Genomic DNA, 13,289 nt, shown 5'->3' with positions numbered 1-13,289 from the left:
GGGATGCAATGAAGGAATTGGTCTGGAAATAGGATGAAGGTTGAGAGAATATTTCTGGTTTACCTTCTGGGTCAAGGAGTGGGATGATGCCCAGTTGCTTTTCTGCCACACCAAACGCATGTTCCAGATTGTGCCGGGCATTGGAGTCCTTCAGCTTCTCAAAGTCAATCAGATCTGGCCTGGGAATGAAACCAGAATATTAAAAAGGAGATTCTATAGCATCTGCATTTAACAGCATGGGATTCAGCCTGCCCACAGAAAGAGACAGATCTTGAGCTGATAAAGGGAGTCAGCATGGGAGTGAAAGTGTAGGTTACAAGAATGATGGAGAAGGGACACTTTGGAAAGAATGAACAGAACAAGAGGGAGCAACAATGAGATTAGGAATGGGAAGAAAGAGGGCAGAGGATGGGATGGGCATTTAAGAAAGGGGGAGTACTGAGAGCATTAAAAATGACTAAGTCCTAATGCATAAAATTCACATGGATTTCAAACAATAACTTGTATGTGAAGTAGAAGGCTCCAATACACCCCAATTAATTAAATATCTCAACAGGATCCCAGAGACCTCTTACCGATGCTTGTGAATCAAGGCATTAAAAGCCAGGCCATCCTTCCAGCTGGAGGTAAAATTGGTGACATTGACGTGGGGATAACTGCATCCAAGAGAAACATTTTTAAAAGTGAGAAATTGGCTTCATTGGACTCTCAAATGTGTATGTGTATGAAATGTGAGAACTATTACACATTTTAAAGAATGACTTTATCCCTCCTTCCCAATCATCCTCAATATCAGACAACAATCAGTTAAACCATCCCAAGGATGTTTCCTCATCAAATGGCCAGGGACCAAATGACTCATGTGCTTTCTCATTAAAATAAAGACCAGACCATTTTGATGAAGAACCCTGTAATTCATGACTCAATACAACAAAGAAGGACAGATTTTGCACCAATTACTTTTAGGTCATTTGGGGTGATAAGGTTTATGTGTCCATTTGTGCTTCAGGGACAGTGCTTTGGGGAGAGCAAGGCAACAGTGGTGATGGTGGGTGTGAAATAAGTCAATGACTGACATTTTACAGAACATACCCTGACGTCTTCATTTGACACCAAAGCAGTAGCGCATCCTTAGCAGAGCGAGTCTCCTCACCCTCTTGAGTTTGAACAACTATGTCTTGGATCTGGCAATGGAAGGAACAAAATAAGAGAGATTCTTTCTGTGCTTCTCGATTTCTACTCTCTCCTTCTCTCACTCTGATCTATAGTAGAGGTTGCCTGACCTGTGTAAATCCCAACCAAAAGCGGGACAGAAATAATAGCCCACCCTCAAATCATTACCAATGGCCCCCTTTGGTGATGGGAGTGGGAAATTTTCCTTGTGCAAGACTGAGCCTTTCATTAACTTAAGAACTTGAAAGGGATACTGAGAACTAATTGGAACAGGGGCCACTAGCCTTCATCTTTGGAAGGACAAAGTTGGGCCACAGAAAAAAGTCACTAGCTGAATGGTTTGTGTTTAAACTATTAGTCCTGTTTCCTTTTCACTCTTTCTGATTCTAGTGTTATTTTGTGGATCTCATCCGCCCATAGAGAGTGAAATCAGATCAGTTAGTAGTCTAAGTTCCTGGTCTAGTGGGCTCTTTGAATTCAAGCCGAGCAATTATCTTTATTCTTCCCTTAACCTTTAAAACATTCCCCTATACTTTTACCCTCCTAAAGGAGTTCATTCTTTCCCAGACACTATCAAACTTGAACCGCTCAGGATTAGACAGTTAACCCAGTGGCTAGAAGGTTCTGCCTCATTACTCCTTCCAAAATTCCACTATGCCTACTGTGGTTCTAGAATTTCAGGATGAGATAGGAAAAAACCAGGAGAAATAAAAAAAAGATAGATAGAAAGAAAGTCTTTCCAACAACTAGTATTGTTCTTATCCCCACTCAAAAGAGAGAGCAATAGCCAACATGGTTTATCATTGACTTTAGAGATCAGGTTTTATTACCAGGTCACTCAGCAAGTCAGACATGTGAACCCTAATTTCATTGTCTTGGTATGGGTTTTCTATAATGATAAAAGATTTATTATAATAAATAGTATTTTATATCACAAAGGACTTTACATATATTATCTCATTTGATCCTCACATAATGAAGTAGATAGTGCCAGTATCATTGTACCCATTTTAAAAATATGGGAACCAAGGTCAAGGAGAGAGATGAAGTAATTTGCTTGAGGTTAAACAAATTGGTATATGTTGGGAGCTAGAACTTGAACTGTTGATATCCTATCTAGTACTCTTTCCAGAGGATAAATTGATGGCTATAGGTAATTAAATATGTATATTCATTTAAAATTTTTTTGTTGCCCTTTACTTGTTTTCAGTCATATCCAACTCTTTGTGACCTATTTGGGGTTTTCCTGACAAAGATGCTAGAATGGTTTGTCATTTTCTTCTTAAGCTCATTTTATAGACGAGGAAACTGGGACAAAAAGTGTTAAGTGACTTGCCCAGCATCACACAGCTAGTAAGTATCTGAGGCTGGATTTGAATTCAAGTCTTCTTGGCTCCAGGCCCAGGCCTCTAATGACTGCATCCCTTGTTACCCTACAGTGGATAAAGAGTTGGCCCCAAGTCCTGTCTCTGACTTCATACTGGCTATGTGACCCTGAACAGTCACTTAACCTCTCAGGTTCTCCCAGATGACGTTCTAAGACTATAGAGGAGTAGAACAGTTGCTAATTCGCATTGTAGGATAAATTCCTTCACCAGAATGTCTCTTGTTGTTATTCAGTTGTTTGGTCATTCTCAATTCTTAATGACCCCATAGATTTGTCCATAGGGTTTTCTTGGCGAAGGTACTAGATTGGTTTGCCATTTCCTTCTCCAGTGTGCCCCCATTTTACAGATGATGAACTGAAGCAAATAAGGTCACATAGCTAGTAAGTATCTGAGGTCAGATTTGAACTCAGATTTTTCTGACTCCAGGCCCGGTGCTCTGTCCACTGCACCACCTACCTGCCCCTAGGATGCCTCTACTTCAATGAAAGTACCGGACTGGACAAATGTTCTCCGAACTGCTACTCTTTCTACCCCAGTCCAACAAATCCAATCTTCTTTTTCCACCTCCAAAACCTTACCTGGAAGCGAAGAATGATGGTCCAGATGAGACCCAGGACGAGGCGGTGGTTGCCATCTACAATGTCATGAGAACCCATATTTTCCAGATGTACTCGCTGCTCCTTGAGGAACTGCAGGGCTTTGTCAACATTCTCCAGGCAGTGAATCCGCATCTTTCCTTTTGTAGGCTTTGGCTGGGGGGAAACATGGACAGTAACTAAAGTAAGAGCAGCAGTGGACAAAGGAGCTAATGGTATGCTTTTTCAAGCAGCCGTAGCATTGGAAAAGCAAAACAGTCTGACTGATATTAATGAACCACCCTACAAACTAAATACATCCTTTCCCTTCCTCTGAACTACCAAAAATCCTACCCTTTTCCTTCAACAAGGTTCAGGGTTCTTCTTGCCCAGCTCATTCCAAGCGTTGTTTGGACAGTATGGTACATTTCCTGGAGTCTAGTGTTAGCTTCCTACAGTAGATGATGAATAACAAAGTAGTTCTTATACTGGAGATAGCAAGATCTGTGCCAATCAAAAACTCCTCCTCCCCATCTTCAATGCTCCCCATTATGGCTTCACCGCAAGGGATGAAGAGTATGTGAAATGAAGTCTCCACAGGGATCCCTACCAGCTACAAATCTCAGTGGTACTGGCTAATTAGAAAGAATTCAATTCAATAAGCATTTATTAAACACCTGCTATATGTCAAATACTATATCAGGCACTAAAGATACAAAGACAAAAACAAATAGTCCCTGCCCTCAAGGAGCTTACATTCTAATCTCTCAGGACCACAACTAAAGAACTATTAGTGTTGACTCCAGGGAAGGCTTTACATCAGTTCTGCAAGACAAGGAGTCCTACCTAGAGGTAGAAAAAAGGATGTGAGGAAGAATGATCTAACAAGGCAAAGAGGAGCATAAAAATATCATACACACATTCCCATTTCATATTCAATTCAACTCAATTAAAATGTCTGTTGATTATTAACTGCATGCAAAGTACATGGAGAATTTTTTGAATAAATGAAGCAAAGCCTGGATAAAGTATCTATAAATACCTAAAGCAGGTTTAAAATTGGAAGCCCGCTCTGTTGCCTTTAATGTAACATGTATGACTTGATATTTTACAAAAGAAATACCTACAACCCAGGGAAAACAGATTTTTTTTTGCCATTAAAAATATGTGCATTTACAAACGATAATATCCTTTTCTCTTACCCCATTCTGTGCTCTAGAAGGAAATCTATGGCTCCTACTCCTAGTCCCAGTTCTGTGTCATTTATTGGTCTGACATTAGCTGTGTGACCATGGGCAAGTCTCTCAACCTCTGACTCAGCTTCCACATCTATAAAAAGGGAATATTAATGCTTGAAATACTCACATCATAGGGTCCATAGGATCATATGTTTAAATCTGGAAGAGCCTTTAGAGGCCATCTAACCCTATCTCCTCATTTTAGCTGGAGAAACTGTGACCCAGGGAGGAGACCTGTGTTATCCCAAGACACACAGGCTTTTGAAATTAGAGGGTATTGTTGCAGAGGAAAAAGTGTTTTATAAGCCTAAACGTGCTATATAAATGGTACCTCTTGTTATTCACTCCATTTTACAGATGGAAAACTGAGGCACATTATGATCTATACAAGGTCATAAAGCAAGTCAGTGAAAATACTTAGGATAGACCTAGAATAACTGTTATGACCTCAAAATTATTGGATTATAACTGAAATGAGATGATATTACTGCTGACATCTTCCAAAAAGTTTCAATTCCCAAACCCAAGAAGAGGAACAATAATCTCAAAATGTCTAGTTGAATTTCATAATGCTAATGCAATAGGCTGTTCATATGGTGGTCGAAGGCTAGCCAAGGTTAGGAAGCAAAAGATCCTGGCCAGGCATCAAGTTAAGAAAAGTCAGTCTAAAACATCTATAATCTGGCACTTTGTTTTACTGAGTGAAGGAAAGTGACCAGAAGAAGAGGATAGGAGAGGAGAGGGTTAGGTGGTCATAATAAGAACTAGCTTTCAGTGCTTTGAGATTAGCCAAGTGCTTTACACAGGTGAATTCATTTTATCTTCATAACACGCCTGGGAATTAGATACTATTATTATCCTCATTTTACAGATATGGAAATTGGGACTGAGAATTTAAGTGATTTAACCAGAGTCACACAGCTAAATGTTTGAGGCAAGATTTTAACTCAGGTCTTCTTGATTTCAAGTCTAGCATTCTATCCACCGTATCACCTAGCTGTCCCTTAATATGAAGTCAGTATATTAAATATTTCCAAACATGGTGGTGGGAACTGATCAGGACACTTCCTTAAGTAAGGTTTCCCCTTTTTGCTCTAGTTTTGGAATCATATCCAGGAAAAAGAGATGGGCAAGTTTCTTAGGATCATGATGACTTGAGAAAGCACATAAATCTGTCTCTCTTTAATAATAATAAAAAAGTCAATCCTTTTGGACAAGTGACCTGATGAAAGTAAGACAGGGCAAATCTGAGAAGCCTTACCAGCATCTCTCCTGAGAGGACTTCCAGAAGTTTGATGAGCATCCTTCCATCCCGCAGGTCCTTGTAGAGGTCAGCAATACGGCAGGACACACGTGCTAGGTGTGAGTTCACCCATTTTGTAAAAGTCTTCTTTTGGACAACTTCCCTCTCATCTACAAAAGGAGAAGAATCCCAGGTAAGGTACCACAAAGCTGCTAAGAACCAGTAGACCCGGCAGAGGAGGTTTGTACCATGTTTATAACCCGCATGAGAATATTTGATAGCCATAATCCAGGTCATTCTTTTAGCAAACAGAGGCTCATATGTCATTAGTGCCGAGATAGTGAATCTATTAGCTTCTTAACTACACAATGGGTACCATATCACAAATATCCTGGGTACCATATCACAAATAGAAATCCAACCACTCAGTTGCTTTTGAGTCTGTACATGTTGGCCACCAATGCTCAGAACTGTTGCAACAAAGTGAATAGATTCCTTTAGTCCCCATATGCTCTGTTTCCTCTTCATGATTCCTTTTCTCCTGGGAATTCTCCAAGTATAATATCCTCAGTGCTCAAGTAATTGACTGTACTGATTTTTTTAAAAGCTAACATCTAAGAGACAGAGTGAGGTGAAGAGTTAAAGAAGCTTTACCCCTCACTGGTACTGGATTATACATTGCAAAGAATTAAGTCAGTTCTTATGCTAATAAAGAAAATCACTTCCTTGGGTAGGAGCAATTCTTCAACTTGTGATTTCTCAACTCTGTTCATTCTTTAGTAACTATGGACTTATTTTCTAGGACATATCATGGAGCAGGACCAAGAAAGACTTGGGGAAGGAAATGAGAAGGAATCCCTTTGGACAAAGACATGATTTCATGCAGGGGTTGTATGGATTCTGACAAAGAATGAAGCAGATAATAGACATTTAAATGGTTGGCTTAGTCTGAAGAGAAAAGGAAGGGAAGCAGAATGGGAGAGGGGGAAGAAAGGAGAATGATAAGGAGAGGAAGAGGGAAAGGCAGATGGAAGAAGATAAGTGAAAAAGAGAAAGAAAAGAGTTGGAAAAGGAAGAGGGACAAGAGAACAAAAGAGAGAAAAAAAATACCCTGCTTAAATTTGTAAATAGCCTGTGACAACTGACTTCTGTGTAAATGGATTTGATGACTCAGGGCCCCAAAAAATGTGACAAGTGTGGCTTGGTCCACTGAGAAATGACCTCAAGAGGGTCACAATTGTTGCAGAGCTGTTTCTTTGGAGTGTCCACACCAGAACCACTTCAAGGGCATGACTCAGATGTCTGTGCTGGCTCACAATAGTGAGCTTCCTTCTTTCCACTCCCAGTTAGTTGGGTGCTTGAAACTTATACTCTCTCACTCTAAACATAAAGTAGAAACTTACACCCTCTCATTCTAAGCATGAGGTAGAGAAAGAAGAAATGGGGTTGACTATACCAACCTTAAATACTCACAAAAGAGGCATATTAGCCAGTATCTTGACTTAAATTCTGCAGCCCAAGTGAATTTCAGACAACACTGTTACTCTTTGCAAAATATACTGTTTTTCTAGGCTTTCTGTTATTCTGGTTTTAAATGAAGGACTTTATGGTACCTTAGGGGTGTCTGGTAACTTGCTTAAAATATGATGTGTTTACGTGGGGAGGGAGGAGGTATTAAAGCTCAATAAGACCATTCAACTTTTCCTGGGAAGGAGATTGCCCCCTCCTCCCCACAGACAGATAAACTTCACTTGCTGCCACCCAGTCCAACACTGTAAAGGTTAAGTAGATAACCAAATGTTAGAGGAAAGAGCTTTAGCCAGCTGCCTCCTTTTCTTCTTTCCATAGTGAGGGACTCCTGCCTACTACTGCTTGGCAAGGGGCTCTGTTTACTTCACAACTAATACAGAGTAAGGGAATTCATCCTGAAATTTTAACTTAGAGACCTAGACTTAATCTTCACTGGGTTAACATAATTCAGAGGTGACCCAAGTTTTAAGCATCTCAAATTGCCCTCTGATCAGTATTATTTTCAACAGACAAATGAATCCTTTACGTACGACAAAGCTTGAGAACTTATAGGTTTCAAATAGGTAGTTTCCTGATTATGGGCCTTAAGAATCCCCTTACTGAGGAGATGGACAAGACTTGCTTAGGAGAAGAAAGAATGGTAGGGTGGTAATCTACACCAAAGGTTCTCAAAGTGTGATCTAAGAGCTCCCAGGGTTTCCTGAGACCTTTTCGGGGGTCCACAATGACTAAATTATTTTCATATTAATACTAACACATTATTTGCCTATTAAAATACTCCTCCCTTTTCCTACTATATATGTGTGTGAAGACAGATTTTCTTCATGTACTTAAATTAAAACAACATCACAACAGATTGAATGCAGAGGCTGATATGAGAATTCAGCCGCCTTCTATTAAGCCAGACGTTATGGAGATTTGCAAAAATATGTAAATCAATGCCACTGTTCTCATCAAATGTTTTCTGCTTTGGAAATTTTTTTTTAAAAAAGGTGTTATTTATTTTTACATGTAATAGATTTATTATTGTTATTTTTAAATGAATATTTAAAAAAATTCATCAGTTTTCATTTCAAAAACTACAAATACTAAAAGCCATGAAAGCAAAAGTTCTTTGAAGTCTTCAATACTTTTTAAGAGTGTACAGGGGTCCTAAGACCAAAATATTTTAGAACCACTGATCTACAGCAATGGAAATCGTTCCCAAACAATGAGACGCCAGATTTATCGATGCACATTTCTCAATTGCCAGAAAACATTTCGAAGTATCGGGCATTCTTAGTAATTTCACTCCAGCTCTTTTAAGAGAAAAGCAGTTAAGTCAGGGAAGGGAAGCAGAAATCCCCAGAGGCTAACTGTCATACAGAAGGGAAGGTCCAGGAATAGGGATTAATTTCCATTAGTTCCTTCTCTCTGGTGGAGCTTTGCAGCTCACTCAGCATATTTGTTCCAGAGCCCATCCTGAGGCTTTCAAGTAGAATTCTTAGCTGGTGAAGCAATGCCAGATGAAAGCCTGAGGCCCAGTTCTTGTACACAGGATGTACCTATGGGAGAGACTGGAAAAAGAGGGTAATGCTGGCAACAGCTGCAGCAGCACACCTGGGCTTGTCCTCAGTGGGTCCTAGCCTATGCTGCTGTGACATATAATCCCTGACTTCTCTACTCAAAGATTCTATAAGGAGGATCAGTTTAGGCGAAGGTCCAGAAGGTGATGTTTTCTTTTCCTGAGACTAAATCATGCCAGTGACCACTAGAAAGAAACTAATTCTGGAAAGTAGCACTTGACCTATATGTTTGTGCCCTAAAAACAAAGGCTATCTTTCCTTTTCTATTGCTAGTAATGCCACTGATTTCACTATCCCTTATAAACTAAGTCCCTATCTCGTTTTTAACTCACTTTTACTCCCTGCCGGCCTGTGGTCATCATTTTTCTACCCCAACCAAAGAAGTTTTTCTCTCCTCTCCCCTTCCACACAGCTAGCATCTGCACTTGTACGTTGGTCGAAGCAACATCTCCTCTTCATCTTCCTTCTAGGGCTTGGCTTAAAATTAAAACAGCAGGTCAATAAATATGATTCATCACCATGGGTTCTCCTCCTGTGTGACCACTCCTTCTTAGTTTACCTTGCTAGCTCACCATCCAGATCACATCTCTTAACTGTGGGGGCATCTCAGCGCTTTTAAGGTTTACGAAGCTCTAAAGACAATCCTCACAATAAGTCAAAACAATTTTATGATATAACCAATGCAAGTACTATGACCATTTTTATAGATGGTGACACAAATTTCAAAATGATTGAGTGATTTGCCCAGAGTCATATAGACAGTAAGTGTAAGAATCAATATCCAAACCCATGTCCCCTTGTCCAAAAACCAGGGTACTTTCCAATAAACTATCTTAACTCTCTTTTAAGAGAAAAAAACATCTTATCAACACTTCAGTCAGCTCAATCCTCAATGAGGAAGCACCATGTATAGGCTGGTAGAGAAAGGAGGGGAACAACCACTTATGTAGTACCTCCTCTGTGTCAAGCACTGTGCTAAACACTTTAAAAACATTATCTCAACTGATCCTCATAACAGCTCAGCGAGGTAGATGCTATTATTATCCCTGTTTTACAACTGAGGAAACTGAGGCAATCAGAGGTTAAGTGACTTGCCAGGGTCACACAGCTAGGCAATGTCTGAGTTTGGAACTGAATTCAGGACTTTTTGACTCGAGGTCCAGTGTTTTATCAACTACATGTTCTATCCATTGCAACACCTATATTTGTCACCTGCTGGAGACACCCAGAGGCAGAATTATTAGAAAAGGTAGGGACAAGTGATGTCTGTGGCCCTTCTGGACACTTTTCATAAAGCTCTCCATTTCCTTGCTATTTGGAGTCAATGCTATCTGGAAGAATATAAAAAAGAAGAAGATAAGGCTTCCACAAATTCAACTGTTTCCATCCAAGCCTCCTGACTTAAGCTTGAGTCACTCTCCTACAAGCCTCTTTTAGCTTCTCCATTTAAAAAAAATGAAAAATTACTGCAGATATTCAGGGAGCAATGCTCTTGGTCCCTCTTCTGCAGAGGAGAATGTAGAAGCCAGGGGAGCTGGGAGAACCAAGCAATAGCAAATGTAGCTAGTGCTAGTGTATAAGTGTGCCCATGGAAACGACTGGCCTAAAAATTAATAGGTATTTCCCAAAGATGTCAGGAGCCATTAAAGCAAGTCATTCAGCCTTCATAATGAGGGGAGAGAGCCAAGTCTTATTATTAACCTCAATATGTTAATATTTAATAGAATATCCATGTAATGGTATATCATAGTCGCCCTCCGTTTGAGAGCAGCTGGTTACTCCCCTGCAAAGCATTTTCAAGCTGAGATTTTCAGAAATTAGAAGAAGCATAGCTTTTTACCCATGTTAGGAGGGAATGGGATAGGATGTTGTTGGGGATAGGATAGGCTGAGATGTCTTGGGAATGGCAGATCTGCCTGAAGAGGACGAAATCTTAAAGATGGCTGGTTACAGTGAGGTGGCAAAGGGAGAGGATGACTTAATTCTTGCTCTATTTTGATCCTAACTTAATTTTTGTTTTGTTCTAATTAGTACTGATAGTTTTAGAAATTTTAACATGTTTTTCCACTATATTAGTAGTCTACATACAAAAAACTAAATTTTTTGGAATCTGAAAAAAAAACTCAATCCATTTCAATGATTGTAGGAGAAGGAGCCTGGTGGAGTGGATAGAAAGCCAGCTGCAGAATCAGGAAGCCCTTGGTCCAAAGTCCTGACTCTGACATATACTGTCTGTGTGATCCTGAGCAAGGGACTTAACCTCTTAGTGCTTCCAGCAGCTCTCTAAGGCGATCATGTACAGAACTAAGAGGCAGATTCCTCACCAGAAATTTCCTTATCCTCCACCAAAGAGAGAAAGTGCTAAGGGGAGTTTTTGCATTTATATGCAAGGCAATCAAAAGTCCAATCCTGACGCTACAACGATGAAAATACAGGTTGGACAAAACAAACTCTCTTGCAACATTGTTCTTGCTTTTGTTTTTCTTTAAACTCTCACAGATAACTAGGCAAGTTGCTTTTCTACCATTAACACAAGATTCTATGATTGACAGCAGCTTAGCTTCTCCAGGATTTGTCAGCTTAAGTAACTGCTGACCCCCTTTTAGGTTTTTCTGACTCCAATGCTCCTTGTGAAATTATTCAATCTCTTGACATAAAGTGTTCCAGAGTCAGAACTTATTTCTTTGGGGTGGTGTCAGCCAAAAATCTCCTTTAAGGGAATTCCCTGGAGGCAGAGGAGTATCAGAGAGCAAGAATACCTACAGGCCAGGATACTAAGGAATTAGGATATGTGTAAACTGACTATTTGCACCAGGGCCTGTGTGTGGTAAAGGTGGAGGAGTTGGATGGTGAATGTAATTCTGAACCATGTGGTTCAGTCCACCAGCACTAGCTGCATCCTTTGGACCATGACTCCAACCACAAACTTGATGTTCTACCATACCTCAGAGACACAGAAGAATCATGGAGCTATATATCCTTCTGTGCCTCATGTTTCCATTCTATTCCCAGAGTTCCTCTTTTTCAGGTGGGCCATGTCTCTCCTAAGGGGGCTAGATATGTTCTTCCCAGTCTTCCTTCTCTCTTTCAGGGTTACTAGAGGGTACACTGTGCGCAGAAAAATGGGGGAGGGGCGAGTAAAGAACAAGCAATGTGTATGGATAATTCTTCCTGGCCTTAGGTATTTTATCTTCTTTTTTTAAGTTCTAACCAAAAAAGGGAGGGAGGGAGGGAGGGAGGGAGAGCGAGAGAGGGGAAGAGAGAGAGAGAAAGAATGAATGAGAGTATTTATATAAGGAGGGCTTTTAGAGGAAATGCCTGGAAGCTTTCATGCCCTAAAAGGCTATCTGGAATCTCTGGGAAAATTGAGGACTCAGTTTCTCTTTTTCTCCTCCTCTATGCAGAGGCAGCAGTCCAAGGACAACAGCAGACACAAACTACTCAATACTCAGGAAGAACTACAAGAGTCATGGTTCAAAATATACTTCCTGAAAGCACAACCCTCACCTCTGACCTTTAATACCACTGAAGCCATGCCATTCACCTTTGAACATAGAACTGGGGCAGGCCAAATCCTCAGATTCAAATTAAATACAGGCTGGGTAATCTCATTTGAAATCTGCTGTTTTTCAAACAGAATAACCATATGGCTTGTTTACAGGGGCATCAGGAAGAGGAATGCAGTGACTAGGATGGAGGGTCAAACAGGGAGGATTCCTTTCTGAATCAGAGATGTTTGAAAGAAACTAAGAAGAATGAAACCAAGAAAGAATGCACATTACCAAATGGTTACATGAATAAAACAGAGAAAGAGAAGATCAATGAATTGGGCATGCAACTAAAAAAGCTAGAAAAAGAACAAATTAAAAATCCCCAATTAAATACCAAATTAGAAATTCTGAAAATAAAAGGAGAGATTAATAAAATTGAAAGCAAGAAAACTATTGAATAAATAAAACTAAGAGCTAGTTTTATGAAAAATATCAATAAAATAAACTTTTGGTTAATTTAATTAAAAAAATCAAATTACAAGCATCAAAAATGAGAAGAGTGAATTCACCACCAATAAAGAGGAAATTAAAGCAATAATTAGGAGCTATTTTGCCCAACTGTATGCCAATAAATCTGACAATCTAGGTGAAATGGATGAATATTTACAAAAATATAAATTGCCCAGATTAACAGAAGAGGAAATAAAATACTTAAGTAACCCAATCTTAGAAAAAGAAACTGAACAAGCTATCAATGAACTCCTTAAGAAAAAAATCTTAAGGGCCAGATGGCTTTACAAGTGAATTCTACCAAACCTTTAAAGAGTAATTAATTCCAATACTATATAAACTATTTGGAAAAATAGACAAAGAAGGAATCCTACTAAATTCTTTCTATGATGTAAATATGGTGCTGATACCTAAATAGAGAAGAGTCAAAACAGAGAAAGAAAATTATAGACCAACTTCCCTAATGAATATTGATGCAAAAATTTTAAATAAAATACTAGCAAACAGATTACAGCAATTTATCATAAGGAAAATACACTATGACCAGGTGGGATTTATACCAGGAATGCACAGCTG

At 39.5% G+C, this 13,289-nt stretch overlaps 1 protein-coding gene across 1 annotated transcript in view; it reads right to left on the bottom strand.

The window, feature by feature from the left end:
* SPTB (spectrin beta, erythrocytic) overlaps positions 1-13,289 on the bottom strand; it is a 160,237-nt gene that overhangs the window by 86,942 nt on the left and 60,006 nt on the right. The window contains exons 3-7 of the mRNA XM_027843761.1: positions 5,636-5,787; positions 3,140-3,313; positions 1,093-1,184; positions 576-656; positions 64-179 (exon numbers count right to left, since the gene is read on the bottom strand). Of these exons, the coding sequence (XP_027699562.1) occupies positions 64-179; positions 576-656; positions 1,093-1,184; positions 3,140-3,313; positions 5,636-5,787 (615 nt within the window). The remainder of the gene's footprint in view (positions 1-63; positions 180-575; positions 657-1,092; positions 1,185-3,139; positions 3,314-5,635; positions 5,788-13,289) is intronic.

Source organism: Vombatus ursinus, unplaced genomic scaffold (assembly GCF_900497805.2).
Source record: "Vombatus ursinus unplaced genomic scaffold, bare-nosed wombat genome assembly UNPS02014926.1, whole genome shotgun sequence".
Classification (NCBI taxonomy): domain Eukaryota; kingdom Metazoa; phylum Chordata; class Mammalia; order Diprotodontia; family Vombatidae; genus Vombatus; species Vombatus ursinus.
This window is presented reverse-complemented; position numbering and strand designations above follow the sequence as displayed.